The sequence below is a fragment of the Cucumis sativus genome, chromosome 5, assembly GCF_000004075.3.
Source record: "Cucumis sativus cultivar 9930 chromosome 5, Cucumber_9930_V3, whole genome shotgun sequence".
NCBI classification, from domain to species: Eukaryota; Viridiplantae; Streptophyta; class Magnoliopsida; order Cucurbitales; family Cucurbitaceae; genus Cucumis; species Cucumis sativus.
This window is the reverse complement of record NC_026659.2, coordinates 12,063,190-12,082,202: the sequence shown is the minus strand read 5'-3', so window position 1 is coordinate 12,082,202 and position 19,013 is coordinate 12,063,190. Positions and strand designations below refer to the sequence as shown.

At 32.4% G+C, this 19,013-nt stretch overlaps 1 protein-coding gene across 1 annotated transcript; it reads right to left on the bottom strand.

Moving 5' to 3' along the window:
* Positions 1-4,447: 4,447 nt before the first annotated feature.
* On the bottom strand, positions 4,448-5,350 carry LOC101218694 (MLP-like protein 34). Its single transcript, XM_004142270.3, has 2 exons — positions 5,079-5,350; positions 4,448-4,938 (listed from the first exon to the last, which is right to left on the bottom strand). Exons 1-2 carry the CDS (start codon positions 5,269-5,271, stop codon positions 4,640-4,642), a joined length of 492 nt encoding a protein of 163 aa, XP_004142318.1. The 5' UTR covers positions 5,272-5,350; the 3' UTR covers positions 4,448-4,639.
* Between the last annotated feature and the right edge of the window lie 13,663 nt (positions 5,351-19,013).

Below are 19,013 nucleotides of genomic sequence, written 5' to 3'. Positions count from 1 at the left end.
AACAAAATAATTCTCTCAATTTTCCTAAGACCAAAAGTGATAGGATGAAATTATATTAAACAAAAATAAAAATAACATAAGAGAAACCTACACTAAGAAACCAAGATAAACCCTAACTGTCTGGCCTCAATTATGCAAGATTTGAGAACTAGAACAAGTAGGATTAGTAGTACTAGTGTCAATGATAAAAAAAAAATGTTTCAATATTTTCATGATGCCAAAGAATTAGAGATCGTTTGTGCACATTAGTTATAACTTTTGATGTCTTTAGAAAGGGTATATTGCTTGATTTATGATACGTTGCATTTGAATTCTTTCGTGGATCACCTAGGTGTTTCTAAGCTAGGCAACAAGTTTAAGGTCAGATAAAAGAGGCGACCTTAATCTTTTATGTTGTTGAAATTTATGGATATGTTGATTGCCTACAAGGTTTCCTAAAGTAAAACATTATACGCATATAAGATGGCCCAAGATGGCGAAACACGGTACTTAAAATATGAAGTAGCACTAAGGGTAGCGCCATGACACTAAAGTGAAACATTATATGCATCTGGTTCGTAGCATCATAGCGCTCTAAGGCAGTATCACACTCAGTGAAAAATTTGAGCAGTAAAGTTATTGCCTTATTGTACCCCGCAATGTGTTATAAGGTGTTGCGACACTACAAGGCAGAGGCCAAATGTTGCCAGTTTTTTCACATTTCACCTCTGATGATGCCTCTTAACTATATTTTCACCAAATTAAACCTCAAATTGACATAAATACCGAATTCTACCCATAGTTTGCTCGAAACTTATAAGATACACATATAAGAACGTAAAATCATAGATTTTTGGTGCTAGACATAACATTTTTTGTGCTATTAGAACTTCTCTCACCTTATTTATTAATTCTTCTATGTTATACTTCCAATACTCTCCTTGATCACTTTAAGGATAATAAGTAATATTAAAGTTTAGTTTTTAATAAACTTTATCTTGTCATTGCTCACTTATTCTATGCATGTGATATTTTAGCTTGTTTAAAACTACTGAAAAACTACGTAGTGACTTGGGACAGAATACATAGTGAATAACTATAAAAATAGTGACAAGTTGGGACCAACGATGTGGTGAGTTTGGACAAATTATATGTTGAATTAGGACCAACTACATGGTAAATAGTTGTTAAACTATGTTGTGAACTAGAACAAACCACATTGTGAGTAGTTGTCAAACTACGTGGTATGATAATCAGTATAAGGTGAGATAGTCAGCTATGTGGTATTGAGATAATCAAGTACATGGTGCCATAATTAACTACACGATGATCAATTCATCAATAAACTATGCGTTGAAGAAGCCAAAACTATGAAATAAAGGAAAATACTATAGTTAAGTATTTGAAAGAGATCAAGCACCTAATTGGTTCAAGTTGGAAGTTGGAATCACGAGGGTTGGAGTTGGAAGTAGGAGATGGCGAGAGGATAAGATAACACTTAGAAGATGAGTTTTTACATGTAGGTGAAGTGACGAACTTTGAGATGAAAATACTCATGGGACTAACACTTGGACAAATTTTTGGTAGGTAGTGTCAAACAAAGATTAGATGAGGATGATAAGGATGACTTAGAAAAGCCTATAAATACCAACAAGAGGAGCCCATTTTATCAATTAATTGGGGGAATCTCTTAAAGGAACTTTGAAATATGGAGGTGTGCGAATGAGAACCTAGGATCGTGGCAAAAATGAGGAGGTCCATCATTGAAAAACTATGTGCCTAAATGGTATTTGCAATCTGTCTAACAAGCTGAGTAGGTGTTAAGAAGTTAAACTATGTCTCCAACTGAATGAGGGATGCATCCAACCTACTTGAGGAAAGGATGGCATGCATCCAATTGGTCTATAGGTGTCTATATATGTGCCCACTGTTTTTGTTGGCTACCAAAGTGTAAACCCCAAATCTATTGTAGGATTAGAAAGAAAAGCTAAGAATCAAGGGTTGTTTTTTAGTTAACCTTGAGAAAGGATGTGAAACCAGCGTCCTAATAGAAGGGTTTCTTGTAAATTAATTTTTTAAGTAAATAGATTTAACATTGAGTAGGCATTTCGAGACAACGAGAAGAAAAAGGCAAAAGGCAAAAGAATTAGACAACGTGTAATGAAGAAAGGCATCATGGTATAATAAGCTAGATTACGCGAAAAGGGAAGATGACAATGTGCACTTAACCAATTATCAAATGATGGGCTAGGTGAGGCAAGGAGGAGTTGGTTAAGTGTTAAACTTAAATGATTAGTCAGCTAACCTGTTTTGAGAGAAGTTAAATAGGTTTCAATAATGATTAATTCAAGTGTTTGGATAAGAGGAAGCACTATTAGAGGAGTAAAATGTGAAGCTTAGTTGTAGGACCAAGCGACAAGAGGGAAGAAAAGCTAGACGATAAGAAGAAGAGAGAAAGGGAAAAAGAAAGACTTAGCTGAGTAAGAGAGAAATTTAAAAAAAAAAAGCAAGCTTTTGAAAAATGTTTTTACCACCAAAGTTATATTGTTATATTTTCATGTTGTTAAAAATACTCATGCTCTAATCTCATCTATACATATGAAAAAATATGACCAGTTTGAAGTATGTCTATGTTTGTGAAGTTGTATTGTTGTGATGCTTGTATGTATACAAAACCAATTAGCCTTATTCTTGATAAAAATCTAGCTATTATGTACACACAAAAGTACAGACTTTCATGTGTCGAGTTGTCTACTTGGTAGAACGATGGGTGAACGCATTGAGTGGTATGTGTTCATGCTGGTAAAAGCTTCTACTATATGCTAGGACATCAAGTGATTTGAAAAATTAGTAATTATTTTATTAATAATTTGTTACAATGCCAGCGTACAACTTACAACTTAAAGGATCACAAAACTTGAGCTAATTACGACTACGTGACATATCAAGTACTTAGCAGTACTGACCTCCTCTCGCCTCTTCTGATCGCACTTCTTCACTTAATTTGGAGAGGGAATACTTAAAATGTATGTCAATAGCTTAGTGATTGACATAATTTAGAAATATCTTTTGGGAAATACAATTACATACAATAAAAACTTTCTTATTTTTAGTAATGTCTTAACACCTCACTACGTGTTAAACAACGCAATAACCATATTAGCATCTAATTCTTAACGCCTGAAGATTTAACTTACTAAACGTGGGGACTACTTTGATGAATACCACTTCACCATCAACATCCCTACAAACCCTTATTCAAAACCAGTTGCTCTGACCTAGGTAGATCTAAGGATAATCTCGTGTGAACATGAGTTCATAGTTAGCTAATGATTAAGATTAAGTTAGGTAGGTCATCAATAATTGAAATAATCAGTTTTATATAGTAAACAATGTTAGAACGTAAAATGATTATTTCATGGTTCCAGTCTTATGGTAAACACCCAAACTTATTCATATACTATAGACCGTTTAGGCTATATACTCAAACTTGGTCCATATGTTTATATCTCTACATAAAATTCAAGTTTATATTTAAGATAGTCTCGAAACCTTAGTTTATTGGATTCAAGAATATAATATTCAATTTCACTGATAATTCCTCAACAGCAACTTCGTTAAATGTAATATGATTTTAAACTACAAAATATGAGTTTTAGGATATAAATTCCACCAAAACTCTCCATATGATCTCTCTCCTATATAAATGTAGAAAATAGACTCCTAAATTTTATAGATTCCATGTCATCTTACAACTATTTTAAAGACAAAGGTCTTTAAAACCAATTTCTTATAAAGAAAATTGATTAAGAAACCTCTTTTAAATATAATGCATTGCTTAATTTTAGTTGTTAAAGAACACACAAAAAAGAGTCATGTTTAAAAGGAAGTTTTTAAGATGACTTTAAAAGGGTTTAGAAAATACTTAAGAACTTTTTAAAATCTTAATTAGAAATCACATAAGATTTAATTTTGTAGATTATACATTGATGTCATAGAAAACACTCATACATTGATTGCATTGATGACCTAAAAAAAAGTCATAAAAGTCCAAAAGAAAACCTAAAACTTTTGTTTGCTTCTATCAAAAACGTTTTTTTTTTTCTTTCAATCCATTGACTTTAAAGAATTTTCACTCCTATTAATTCTATTCTCAAATTGTTGAAAAAATGTAAAAAAAATAAAAACTTTCAATGTTTTTTGTTGTTATTTTTAGTCATAAATCAGTAACACCCAAAAAAAAACTATCATAATTTAGTAAGAATCTAAAGAACTCCATTTTGGCTTTAATTACTTTTATTTCTCCCTATCCCTGTGTTATATAGATATTAAAATCCATTAAATTGAAGCCATCAAATCAACTTTTAACTTTCCCTTTCCCAAAAGAAATAATATTATCATCTTCTCCCGCACTTAAAAGTGATAGAAATAAGACTTGAAAGTGAAAACTATGTAAGAGTTCAGCAAGTGACAAAGAAAATAGCCGAGAAACCATACATTATATATATCAAAAGATAGCATAGTACATATTATTTAAAACAAAATTATGTTTGAGTTTCATTTATTTTACACGAGGATAACCATTATTTAGTGTTACAAAATCCTCACAACATCTTATAGAATCAACCCTAACACAACATGCTTATTCATATCATATTAATTATGGCAAACGTGCGGAAACAAGTTGAACCGTATCTTTTAAAAGGTGAGCTTCAATGTCCTTAGCAAGGTTATCCATAGCCTCATGATACTTGTCAGGGTAAGGAGAACCATCATTAAGTTTCTCATATTCCAAGGTAAAAATTATCACGCTACGACCCAGTCCTTTTGGGACAACTTGATATGTTGCAATGAAGGTTTTGTAATGCTTAAACACATCTCCTTCCAATCCAACCATTCTTACCACAAGATTTTTGTCATCGAATTCCACGCGTTCTTTCAAAACTTCGGCTTTACCATCTTACAAATCATAAAACAACAGAAAGAGGAAATAATAACAATTTAGAGATGGTAAAAATGAATTATTCATGGAAATAAACAAAGACAGAAAAGAGAAAAGTGGTATTAAGTGATCGTGGTCATGAGATCATTTTACATACCGATAGTGTAATTCCAAACTTTGATGGAACCGTGACCATGTTTGCTCCAGTCTCCATCATGATGTTCAACTTTTTGGATTAACTTTGGAGAAATATTTGTAATGTTAGCAATTTGTTCTTTAAAGAGTTTGTAAAATATATGGGGAGGTATGCTTATTTCTACTTCACTCTGAAGCTTCCCAACAAGAGCCATGTTTAAAGAATTGCTTTACAAAACACTCCCACAATTAACAGTTTTGAAAATGTTTTGCTCCCTTTTAAAGCAGCCTTGAGATATATTATATATATACTTTTTAGTACATTTCATTTGTTTAGGGTTTTATTATTAATTTTTCTGTCGTAGTTGTTCTTATGTGCTAGCCAGCAGGTAAAAACTACAGGGTTGGCTTTATCTCATGCAAGTTGCAAATAAAAAAAGTAGATTCATTATTCTCTTTTCTTGAACTATATGTTTGGGTTATTTCTTTTTATTTTTATTTTCCTTTTTTTCGTTTTTACTTTTTGATGGGTAGTTTTGAAAGTCTCTTTTATTTACAAAATTACAAAAAGGAAAAATAAAATAGAGAATTGGACATTAGTGTAAAAAACATGATAATATTTCTTTCTTTTTTCCATGGCTAGCTTTATATTGGAACTACTGTTTTTCATATTTTCAACTACCAAAAAAGAAATAGGGTGGTGGTAGTTTTGCATACTTGATGACTTATTTATTTATTATAATTGTACCATAGGTGCCAAAATTAGTGTGTGACATGTTTGAAATTATGCCAATGTTTTTAAAAATTTTCGGTGTACCATTGATACACCCATTAATTTATAGTCATTTATTAATAGACTAGGCCATTTTTTACCTATAACTTTTCAACAATTTTTATTTTTGTTATTAATAATAGATTTTTGTTGCTAATAAATATGTTTAGTACATAATTCGTGGTGGATCCAAAAATTTTATATAGGGGATATCAGACACTATATAATAAACAAACTAAAAAATATTTAAAAAAATTTCTCGATGTTTCACTGATACTCCAATTAACATTCACTTCATTTGTAGTAATAAAGAAAGACTGACAATTTTCACATGATTTTTTGTAATGTAAATATATATATTTAAAATTTACATCAAAAAAAGAAGAGAAAAAAGAAAGAATAATATCTTTCTCATGCAATATTGTTGTGAGAGTGGAAGTTTGAATCACCGACTTTGTTGCATTTTCTTAAAAAAATTGGTTATATAACAAATGAGGGCTAGAAAATAAGTTAGGGTTTTATCTTAGAGGAGTTCTTTTTCCTCTTTTTAAAAAATTATTTTCCTTTTAGAAAATTAAATTATCTTTTTTATAGGAAATAATTGAGTTTTAGGAAGAAAAATCAAATTATCTTTTTTTTTTAGAAAATTATTGAAATTTAGGAAGAAATTTGATATTTTTAGAAAGAAAATTATTGCTATTTGAAAAAAGAAAATTATTGATGTTTGGAATAAAATGTATTTTGTGACAATTTATGAAGAAATTTAATATTTGAAGAAAGAAACGTATTGATATTTGGAATAAAAATTATTTCATAAAAATAGTTGTATAGCAAACCTGAATTCACAACCAAATCGTTGTGCAGGGACGTAATCACTACAACAAAAGCAAAATTATGTATGTATTTAATATATATAGTAATCTAATTACATTACAAAATTAATATTAAAATACAAAAATTAATAATCTAATAGAGAGGGTGCGCCCTCTACTTCTCCCTCAACTAATGCCCTGTTGAAGATTCCTGCGAAAGGGGCAAGGGAAAGAGCCCGTGGCTGGCTTGCTTCCGACGTGCCCCTTAATAAATTCGTCCTTCTTCATGGTATATTGGCATGTGTAGGTATGTAGGAAAGATTTAAAAGTTTAAGATAGAGTTTATTTTAATATAATAGAAAATTTTATGAAAGAACAAAGACATGCTGCGTTTAAGAGAGAAGTTAGAGCGAATATTTTGATCAACGAAAAATATTCTAAAGAAGGAAAAGTTTTATGAAAGAAAAATAAAGAACACAGTATTGTAACCCCACAAGGAAGAATGGAAAAGAACAAATTACTGCAAAACTGTTTTAAAGAATCACACATTCAAAAAAAAAAAAAAAATCAAGGCACACTTCCTATAGGAATATGGCAGATCTAGCTGGAGATTTTGATGGGTTCTTAGTACAGAGGTACAAATTGGGCTAAGTTTTGATTGGAGTAAAGAATGAGGTTTGAATTTAAGTCTAAAGGTGGCTAAAAAAAAGATGTGTAACACTGAGTTAACTAATGGTGTTGATACTATGTTAATTATATATATATCTGTTACTGCCTTAAGAATTGGCTAAATATATTTGATTAAGTTCCCACCATGTTGACGATCTATTTTCTTGGTGGTTCCAAAATACGTCTCAAAATATTTTTTGTCTCAGCAGTTTACGTGAAAGTTGTAAAATTTGCAAGACATTTCTTTTCCTATTTATATTATTTTTCGATTTGATTTTGGTGTCATATTTACCTTTTTTAGAGTTGCGTTGTTTTATTCTGTAAATTGGTTCCTTGCACCCCTTTGCTATTTAATATCTCTTGTTGCATTTGTTGCTACAGTGGCAGCATATATTTTGACTTGTTATATCCTCTGACCTTTTAGACAAAAGTTTGAGTTCGAAGCAGTCGTTCGTCTGTGTTCTTTTACTACTGTACTTGTGAGTGGTTTGCTAAAGAATAGGTTGAATCCAATCATACTGTACTCTTTCAGGGGAGCCTAAAATCGACTCAACTAAGAAAGATGCTCTCATTAACATAGGGGAGCCTTTAAGTTACACTAGTGAATGGAGTTTCACTCAAAGTTACACTAGTGAATGGAGTTCATGGGAGAAAGAGGAAAGATAACTTCGAGTGGGAGGAGTCTCCCACAACTAAGGGAGTCTAAGTCATTCACCACTAATAGCAATATACTTGATGGAGAGCCTATATTCAAAAGAGAGGAAGTCTCTTACTTAAGGGAGAGTCTAGAAGTTCATTGAGTTAACTTTACGGTTGTCAAAGTAATCTTTGAGTACAAATAAGTAGAACATTGTACTTGCTTAACTCTATTATATTAATGGATTATTTTTCTTGTGCACACCACCCTTAAGACGTGGGTGTTGTATCCCCAAACATGGTTACCAATTGTTGTGTGTTGCTATTGTTGGTTTTACAACAAAGGATCTGTAAAATCTCACGCACTCTTATTGAAGAAAGCAAAGATAAATACTTTGTAAGATATATTGCCAAGAGGGAGAGAAAATTAAATGGAACATCTTACCTTTATTCAATTTGATGGACTAATATTTATAGTCTAAAAAGAAGCAAAAATTAGTAACCCACTAACTTAGTGCTTGCTAAAACTTTGGACATAATTAAAAAAACAAATAACCAAAAACAATAAATAGAAAAATAACTTAATTCGGCAAATTAATAGCCCACACTACCCCCCTAATTCTGACATGATTCTAAGTTACGAACACCAAGTAGTTGACGCATAGTAGCTAACTTTACTCCCGTCAATGCTTTAGTCAGAACATCGGCTCGTTGTTCTCCAGTGTTGACAAATTCAACGATAATTTGTCCATTCTCGAGACACTCTCGAATGAAATGAAAACGTGTATCTATGTGCTTGCTGCGACCATGAAATACAGGATTCTTCATGAGAGCTATCACGGATTTGCTGTCCACAAATAATGTTACCGGCCTTGGCTCCATTCCGACTATCTCGCTAACAAGGCATCTTAACCACAATGCTTAGCAAGTTGCGGAGGTGGCTGCAATGAACTCGGCTTCGCAAAATGAGAGTGTCACCGTCTTTTGCTTTTGCGAATTCCATGAAACCAAGCTTTCATTTAAGTAGAATGTCATTCCACTTGTGCTTTTCCTCCCGTCGAGATCACCGGTTAAATCACTGTCAGAGTAACCGAATATATTGAATTCTCTGGGACCTTTCGTATAAGTGAGCCCAAAATGAATCGTCCCTCTCAAATACCTAAGTATTTGCTTGACCACCTTGTAATGCATGGTTGTAGGCCTTTCCATATACCTACTCGCCATCCCAACAACATATGAAAGATCTGGCCTTGTGTTCAGTAAGTATCTAAGACAACCAACGATGCTTCTGTACTCCGTAGCATCAATTGGTGCTCCTTCCGTGTCTTTGTGAAGTTGTGCCTTGGGTTCCATCGGGTACTTTGTGGCATTGCAATCAGCCATTCCAAACTGGGACAAAATTCTTTTGGCATAAGTTGGTTGTTTGAGCAGGATTCGACTCTTCTGTTGTTCAACTTCAATTCCTATGTAGTAAGAGAGAAGGCCTAAGTCGCTTATTTCAAATTTTGCCATCATTTGTTGCTTGAACTTATTGATCTTTTCAGTGCTACTTCCTGTTACCATGAGATCGTCAACATACACTCCAACAAGAACACATTCCTCTTCTTCTCTTCTTGTGTAGACTGCTTGCTCTGGAATGCATTTTCTAAAACCAAGATCTTTGAGACTCCTATCAAGTTGAATGTTCCAAGCTCGTGGAGTTTGCCTCAATCCGTAGAGAGCCTTTGACAATCTATACACCTTGTGTTTTTCATTTGAAACCTCAAAACCCTCCGGTTGAGTAACATATACTTCCTCTTCCAATTCTCCATTGAGAAATGCCGACTTCACATCTAGATGGTGTACCTCCCAACTTTGGTTTGCAGCGAGTGCAAGAATGACTCGAATGGTGTCAAGTCTTGCAACCGGTGCAAAAACTTCTTCAAAGTCAATGCCTTGTCTTTGTACATAGCCTTTAGCAACCAATCTTGCTTTGTGCTTGACAACTTCTCCATTAGGGTCTTTCTTCAATTTGAACACCCATTTTAGACCAATGGGTTTGTGTCCTAGTGGAAGCTCGGTCAGACTCCATGTGTTGTTTTTCTCAATGGATTTTAATTCGTTCTCCATTGCTTCGTACCAGCGACCCTCTGTAACAGCTTCTTGGTAACAAGTCGGTTCTTCGGACACTACCATCATCACCTCATTCTCTTGTTCATCACCACCTACAACTTCCTCTGTGTTGGCGTAGATGTCACTAAGAGATCTTAGACGGATCGGTGTGTTCGTCGATGGAGGAGATGGACTGGTCTCTCCAATCGCAGGTATCTCAGTTGCATGTGGTAAGGCATTTTCAACCCCGGTTTCTGCATACTCCAAGTTTTCGAACTCGTCAGAATAAAATTGGTCCATCACCTGAAACTCTGTCATCTCCTTACCGTCACTAACAACTTCGTTCCAAGCCATTCAAGATTCTCTTGAAAAAGAACATCTCTACTAATTTGTAGTTTTCCACGGCCTGGGTCATATAAGCGATGGGCTTAGCATCCTTCTTCGACACCAAAATATACCATTGGTGAGCTTCGATCGTCAAGTTTCTTGAGGTGAGGGGTTGTGTTCTTTACATATGTCACACAACCAAAGACTCTCAAGTGTGCAAGATGTGGTTTTCTCCCCATCCAAGCTTCAAATGTTGTGCGTTCTCCAAGGGCCTTCTTTGGAAGACGGTTTAACAAATAAACCACGTGTCTCACTACCTCTCCCCAAAATTTTGCAGGCACATGCATGCTTTTGAGGAGTGATCTCATCATCGCCATTACGGTGCAGTTATGACGCTCTACAATGCCATTTTGTTGTGGTGAATATGGAGCGGTGAGGTGTCATTCGATTCCTCTTTTTTGGCAAAATTGAGTGAACTCTGCAGATAAGAACTCACCACCTCGATCCGTCCGGAGTGTTTTGATCTTGTACTCTGTCTTGTTCTCCATTAAGAGTTTGAATTTCTTGAATGCTTCAAATGCGTTGCTTTTTGCCTCCAACATATACAGCCACATCCATCTCGTGGAATCGTCAACGATCAACAGAAAATACTTGTTTCCAGCAAGAGTACATGGTGAAATTGATCCGCATATATCACCATGGAGGAGTTCTAATGGCTTCTCTGCTCTATATGTTGATTGACGGGGGAAAGGTAATATGGCTTGTTTGGTAATCACGCATGCTTCACATAACTTGTTCGGTTGAGTCACTAGTGGTACTCCAACTACAAATTTCTTCTCCCCCATGAGCTTCAAGTCATGAAAATTTACATGGCCAAGTCTCACGTGCCATAACCATGTTGGATCTTCTAGGCTTGTCAGAAGGCAGAATTCCTTGAGTGTCTTCAAAGTTATCTTGTACAAACGATTTTGAGTTCGCTTCACCGACATCAAAAGCTTTCCACTCCTATCAGACACTTTCATGATATCTTCTATCATTTGCACTTTGTTTCCGTTTTCTGTCATTTGTCTGAGGCTTATGATGTTACTACATAATTTGGAATGTAATACACCTCTTGGAGAATAAAAGAAGTCAGAGCTTACAAGATGAGTGAAAGTACTAATTTCTTCTATTCATAAAGAGAGCTTGTATTTTTTATAGATGATGAGAACATATCAATTATACATTCCCACTACAAGAATTTTCATCTTTGTCGATGCATAAAAATGTGGGTATTTCTTAAGAAAAATGTGGACAGTGTTTTTGCCAACATTTTTTTTTGTGTTGACATGGTTTATAGCGGAAGCACTATCTTCTTTTCCTTTACACACATCGTTGACGTTGCATTAGCAAAATTGCCCACGCCAAATAAAATTGTGAGCATAAAAGAAATTTCTAGCCACAAAAAAAATGACAGCAAAAAGGTATTTTTGCCCCTAATCATCATCACGTCGGCAAACATAGATTTTTTTGCCACAAAAAAAACGTAAGCATAAATGTACTTTTGTCCACGACCATCATCACGTCGACAAAAATAGATTTTCTGGCCACAAAAAAAAAAAAACATCGGCAAAAAGGTATTTTTACCCACGATTATCATCACATCGACAAAATTAAACTTTCTAGCATGTTTGTTTCATGGGCATAAATTGTTTCTACCCGCGAAAAGATTTTTGTCGGCTAAAAGAACATTTTTGGCTACCAATGATGCGTCAATAAATAATATTTATTTCTTTTTTGCCTAAGCAAAGAACGACGTTATAGCTCTCTAACTGCAACATAGTTCTAGCCACACAAAAGTGTGGTAAAAATGATTTAATTTTTTTTCACATCTATTATTAATATCATTTTTTTTTCACATCTATTATTAATATTGTATGCTTCTAAATTAATTGTCAAACATAGTATGTATCCTGTCTATAACAAAATATATCGAATATTACAACAAAAAATTTAAGAAGAAAAATATTTCTAACTATTAATATTTTTGTCCAACATATGACAAACAATAATTTAATAATTTGTCAAAATATGAGAACCCATAGCTCTTCAGTTTATCAAAGTACATATATGAGATATATTAAATTTTATTTTGGCATACCAAAATGAACAAAAAATAGTCATTCTAAAATGAATAAAAAAATATTAAATACAAAACAAAATGGTTAACTCAATCCGAAAGTCTTAAAAAAATAGTCATTTTATGCTCCTTCAAACTACATAAACCTGAAAAAGGTACATTAAAATGAATAAGAACATGCTAAATCTTAACATACTTGTTTTAGAAGGTATTTAGGTGACATTTTAACTCTTAAAGCAACACTTACATACCCCAGGTGCGACTTTAAAACTAAAGACTAACTACAAATGTGCTAAAAAATGTATTAACTCTCAAAGTCGACCTACAAAACAAGTTTCAAATGCCTAAGTGTGATTATGAAACACAAAATCAACCACAATAAATCTAAAAAGTGTCTAAGTCTACAAACCATCCAAAAAGCTAAAAAAATGTGATATACTTTAAAATGTCATGTATTTTTCAAAGCATCTAGAGACCTAAAAATGTCATAGTTTTTAATCAAAACGATAAGCTTAAAACAAGATGCAAATAGCCTAAGTGTCTAAATGCCTAAGTGATACTTCTAGAAACCATCCAAAAACCTAATTATGAAATGACATTATATGCATGATTGGCTACTGTAACTGGAGGATAGACAAACATAATATTGAAACATGCTTTAACAATATAATTTTTTTAATTTTAGTTTAGAAAAATACTTAAATTTTTTAAGGTGCATCATTTTTCTCTTCCTCTCCTAGATCCAACTTTTTTTTTTATGTCAACCCATCTTTGTTTCCATTTTGCAAGTTTATTGGTTAAATTTTCATTGTCTTCTTTAAGGTATGTCATCTCATTCTTCTCTTTCTCACGTGTAGATGACACATTACTACCTAACGATTCACAACTTTTTGGGTTGATAGTTTGCATATATTTCCCATCTATCACACATTATGTCCTAATCCTCGTGCGTTATCTTGTCTGGTCGATTGGCACGAGCTTCAATAGGATAATCAAATCCACAGTAATCTTTGTGCAACCCTGCTCTAAATTCTCTAAAAGTATTTTGAATCTTTTCTTCCTTGTATTTTCTTACGACCATGTTAGTGGGGTCAAATTCAAAATGCATCTACATATTCAATAATATATATGTAAATGGACCGCTTTGACATTCTTTTGTACTCCATCCTATCAGTCACCATATGCAGAAAAATCATTGATGGTCAATACACTACAAGAAAAAAATACCTACTATGACAGTTGTATACATCCCAAATTGAAAGGAGGAAAGAAAACACTGTGACAAAAGCTAAAAATTCGCGTTTTTGACGGAAAAAACATAATTTTTTGGATTTTACTTTCCGTGACAGTTATTTGGTGTCATAAAAGATTCAAAAAATAATTTATTAACATAAAATTCATTTTAAATCAGATTTTTTCCTAATTCTAAGAACATTAAATAATTTATTTATTAAAATAAAACTTATAAAATATCTCCAAAACCCTTTCTCTACCTCCTCCTCCTCCTCTTTTTCTTCTTCTTCTTCTTTTTTTCTTCGTCTTTGTGGAAGATCCACACATCACCCTTCCTTCTTGATTTTTCCTCCCTTTCGCTAGCCATCTCTCTTCCTCTCTCACGCACGTCGGGAACAACGCAACTTTTTGTCAACGACTCGTCCAAAATCCCCCTCTTTATCTCCTTTAGCCAACACCCCTTGCACCGCTGAACTCATCGGTGAAGCTCAACCACCACGTGTAGTAGCTCGCTGGAGATCAAGCCCATCGTGGTCTGTCTCCATTCTTCATTCATATTCAACTTCTAGAGTTTTCCTTTTCACTCCCATTTTCTTTTCATTTCTCTTCAAATGCTTACATTTTATCCACAATATGAAGGTATTCAATCAAAGTTTCATTATTTCTATTGTTTATATTTGTACAGTATATTAACTTCAAATGTTTTCATTTTACCTACAATGTGATATCTTGATGGTTCTTTTTATGAAAAACATCCCTCATAGTTTTGCTTTTATAGAAGATATGTGTTTGTTTTGTCGACCATCATATTCAATATTGTTGTTTACGATCAATTTTCTAATGTGAATCTATATTTTTTTGTTTATGTTTGGCTATGTGATTAAGCATTTTGGTAGCTTACAATATGTTTGATGAAATGCCTCAATGAAGCATTTGGTTGATTTTTAATTGATTTTTGTTCATTCGAATTAGGAAATCAAGGCCAAGGGAGATTTCATGGCTATGGGCTGAAGCTTTGAGAAAAAGAAACTGAAAAATGAAATGTGAGATTTTAAACTTTGATGACATGTAGGGTCTTTTTGTTTGTCTATGTATTTCTCAAGTAAATTTGAGTACTTTTGATTTTTCTATTGATCTTTTGTTTATGGTTGCTATTGAGTTATATCGTAATTGCATGATAGTTATAACATAAATAAACTATATAAATAAACTTTAACACAAGTACTTGTTATCTAACTCATTACTAAATTGTTGTAATTTGGTTACTCTTGATTTACTAATGATTGAAGATTAAAAAAAGTTATGAACGTTTTCACTATGAACAAGAAATAAACTCTTTATGTTGCTAATAAACTTATCTTGATTTATAGGAAGCTCTGATAAACCATCAATTTTAGCAATTGTTTTGGCTTTGTTATAGTTGTGAATTCTATTTCTTTTTGTTGGTGTTGGAAGTCAGTATGCAATAATGGTCCTACTCCTCTTAAGCAGAAAGAAGTATGATATTTATGAGGTAAAGCATTTGCTATTAAACCTAAATGTATCATTGAATTCTATTTTCCATTTTTATTATCTTTGAAAAAGAAGTCTAACCTTCACTCTCTTTTTCTTTTTGTCTATATTATGATCATGCAGTCTTGGAAGCATTACAGTTTCTTTTGTAACATAAAATTCTTTTATTTTATTTGGATTGAAATTATGTCTCGCTTTGATTGAAGGATATAGGAAAGTGATTATTGATAATTATAGGTATGTTCTCTTCCTTTCTTACAATAAGGATAGTAGCAACAAAAATTACAACATGTTCTTCTATATTGAAAGGAAAGACAAAAAAATGGTGGTGAATTAAAATGGCTCGCAAAAATCATATCACAGTAATGTTCTTCTACATGTTCTTCTAAATTGTTTTGGTGATCTATTTTAGTTGCTTATTATAGTTTTACTGTGGAGACCAAAATTTGATGTCTTGAATAAATATAAAACGATTCTCATTTCTTATTCATGGTACTTCAATGTCTAGGAATGGAATAAGAAAAAGAGAATTTGAGTTTCTATTTCAAGAATATAATTTTTTTCTTGTTTTTTCACTTTTAAGATGTTTAGTTCATTTCAATTGGCAGAGAAAGTTAGAAGGTGAATTTCCTTTCTTAGTGTGGGATTTAGACTCAACTCTTCCTTTACCTCTCCCTCTAGGCTGCTATGTGTCTCAAGCTAACCTTTCTATTCTGTGATTAGCTAGTTGAGCTTATTTCGATAGTTATCAATTAAGAAGTGTGGTTGTTGTTGAAAAATTAGTCCTTTAACTGTATGAAACTATATTATCTTCCTATGACTACCTTATGGCATTTTGAATAATTGATTGAATTGAGGATTAGTCGAAAGTTCTCTTACTTCAAGGACGTTGTCGTTATTTGTTCAGAGTAAGTAGTTTCTACCTCCCTACCAAAATACATATTCAATTATTGTGGTTTGAAGTATATTTTGTATAATTCTAGTCTCATTAAAAGTGTTTGTCTAATTGGTATGGTATATTAGTAGTATATCAACATTTGCTTGAATTAATATCATCCAAAATCTCCATAGTAGTTCTTTCCTTACTCTGAAAGATCTTGTTGTTCCTTTCCAACCAGATAATCGTCCACATGGCCACAACAATAGTGTTGAAAGTTAGGGGGGGGGGGGGGGGGATTAAGGGCTTTATGAGAGTTATCAACTGAGCTTTGTCAAATTGTCATGTAAGTGGAATACGATTTAATCATTGAACATTTTTTCATACTTAGGGCTTGAAGAATCCTCGAGATAGTGGCCTTGCTTGTTGAATTTTTATGAAAATTCAACATTGAAAAGGTATTACTTATGGGTATTTATGTTCAATCTTATTTTGTTGTGATCAATTGAGATGCATAATATGCACTAGATATTTGTTAAAGTGTTAGGCTTATATGTTTTTTTTAATACGGTTGGAAGGACTTCAAGGTACATTTTGTTAAAGCATATTTTATATTGATAAATTTGAAGATGTCAAAGTCTATCACAATGATAATGTTAATATGTTAAGTTTTTGTGGTGAGGTTTAGGGTTCTTATCTTGATAACATTTTGAACCATCCATTAATTCAATATTGTATGATATAAGAAAATGATTTTTTGTAGAAGTGTAAAATGGATGAAAAGTAGTTGAAATATGAAGAAAAAAAAGAACTTGATATGAAATGGTGAGAATTGGAAAGATGTTGGAAGCAAGTATCACAGAAGACAGTACCAACAACAAAAGGAGGTTGAAGTTTGTTGTTGTTGTGAAGAAGAGGCGTAGGGAAACCATTATTAAAAGTGAGGTTTACAAATATAAAGAACAAAAGTAAAACCCAACACTTCTTCATAATGTAATATAATATAATGATAGTAAGAAGTACAAAGAACTAAGTTTGAGGGTTATTTTGTTGTTGCCTAAACTAATTGTCCTTCTAAACCTTAGTACAAACATTACTTTTGTGCTTTGTATTTTCATGTTTGCACTAGATTAGATGTACAGTTGCAAGCTGGCATGTTGCAAAATGTGATGCATAGATGTAAAAGTTTAGAAGCCGATGAAAATTGAATAAATGAGACAGTAAATGAAATAAGAATTTGAGTGCATTTGGATTCTACAATTGTCGTTAGATTGCAATGCCTTACCATCAATAATACTTTTGGCAAGCAAAACAATCATAATTTCTTCTTCATTTATATTATTATTATTATACCAGTACTATGTGAAAATGTTGGAAATGACCAAAATTCTCTTAAACTCCATTTCAAGAACACTCATCCTCGAAACTTTAGTATCACACACACTGTTTTTCCAATTTCAAACTAGAAAGTACATGAATGAAACTAAATTTGAGTTTTCACACCTAATTCAAAGATGTTCTATATTGGAGAATTTAAAATCAAAATTTGAACTTTATGTGGTACATTTTATTGTATTGAAAATTGCCCCACAAATATATTTATAAAACAAATGAAATCATTTTAAAAAAAACTATAACAAATAAACCGTTTAGGTCATTTTCAACTAGGAATTTTTAAAAAATATAACAAACGGTAAAATATTTACATAGTATAGAACAATTTTGAAAAAGGAAAAAGTCCACGGACCTACAATGACAAATACCAAAAATGCCACAATGGAAAGCAAAAGAAGATGAATAAAAGTAGAAGAAAGAAAATCTTGAAGAGGAGCTCAAAAATATGGAAGAGAGATGAAGAGGAGCTCAAAAATATGAAAGAGAGATGAATAAATCACAAAGAAGAATAATGAAGAGAAGTGATGATGAATCGTTTGCTCAAGAGCAAATCTAGAAATTATGAAAAATTTCTACCGGCTTCGTGGACTATTTTATTTTGTTACACAAACCGTAAATATTTTGATATTTTGTTATATTTATGAAGATTAACCCGAATAAAACGAAATTGAAATTAGCACACCTAAGTTAAAAATGTTGTAAATTGGACAGTTTGAAACCAATGTATTAGGCTCCTTTTATTTTGCTCGATTCCCTATTTTTATTTGTACATTTTGAATGTGGGGGTAAATAGTCTTTATTTTCAAAATCTAAAATCTAAGAGGCTGATGGATTAATACAGCTAAGTTGATTGGCCTTTTAAACAGGAAAAGCTAACTTTGAAAAGTAACAATGAAATACTTTGCCTTTTTTTGTTTAAAAATATATTTAAATATTTTCAAAAAAGTTCAAATTATCGTGAAACATTTCAAAACTTTCGATACATTACAAGCTTTCTAAAAATGAAAACTAGATCAAGTAGAATGAAAATTTCAAAAAAATCAAAATTTAAGAATAGTTTTAAAGTATGTATGAAAGACCAACTTAGAGTATTATTACAACAATTGAAAGAAATAATATTGATGAGAGTGTTGTAGATATAGGATTTGGGACTTAATATAAGGTTTTGCCAAAGTTAAGTAAAGAGCAGGAGGATGAAATGAGTTGAGATTGAAGGGCAAAACAAAAAATGAGGGAAGGGAAGGGGTTGCATGGAGATGGATTATGTCATAAATATGTTCAAACTGTTACTCTAACGTTAAAATCTTATCACTTTACCAAATGTCACGTCGTGTTAAGATTCCTTGTTTTTGAGGTCTCTTGTTTTGACCCAAATAAAAATTCACCGTTAAGCACATACGTATATCACGCGTCTTATCTGTCTAGATTTTGGCATCAAATCATACTTTTCAAGAAAAATCGTAATTTAGTAAACCAAATTTATTTCTTCATTATCACTAAAGCAAGAAGTAATG

Coding starts and splice junctions, on each gene's coding strand:
- LOC101218694 (XM_004142270.3), bottom strand. CDS start 5,271: ATGGCTCTTGTTGGGAAGCTTCAGAGTGAAGTAGAAATAAGCATACCT. Junction 4,939..5,078: donor AGTTTGGAATTACACTATCG/GTATGTAAAATG, acceptor ATGATTTGTAAG/ATGGTAAAGCCGAAGTTTTG.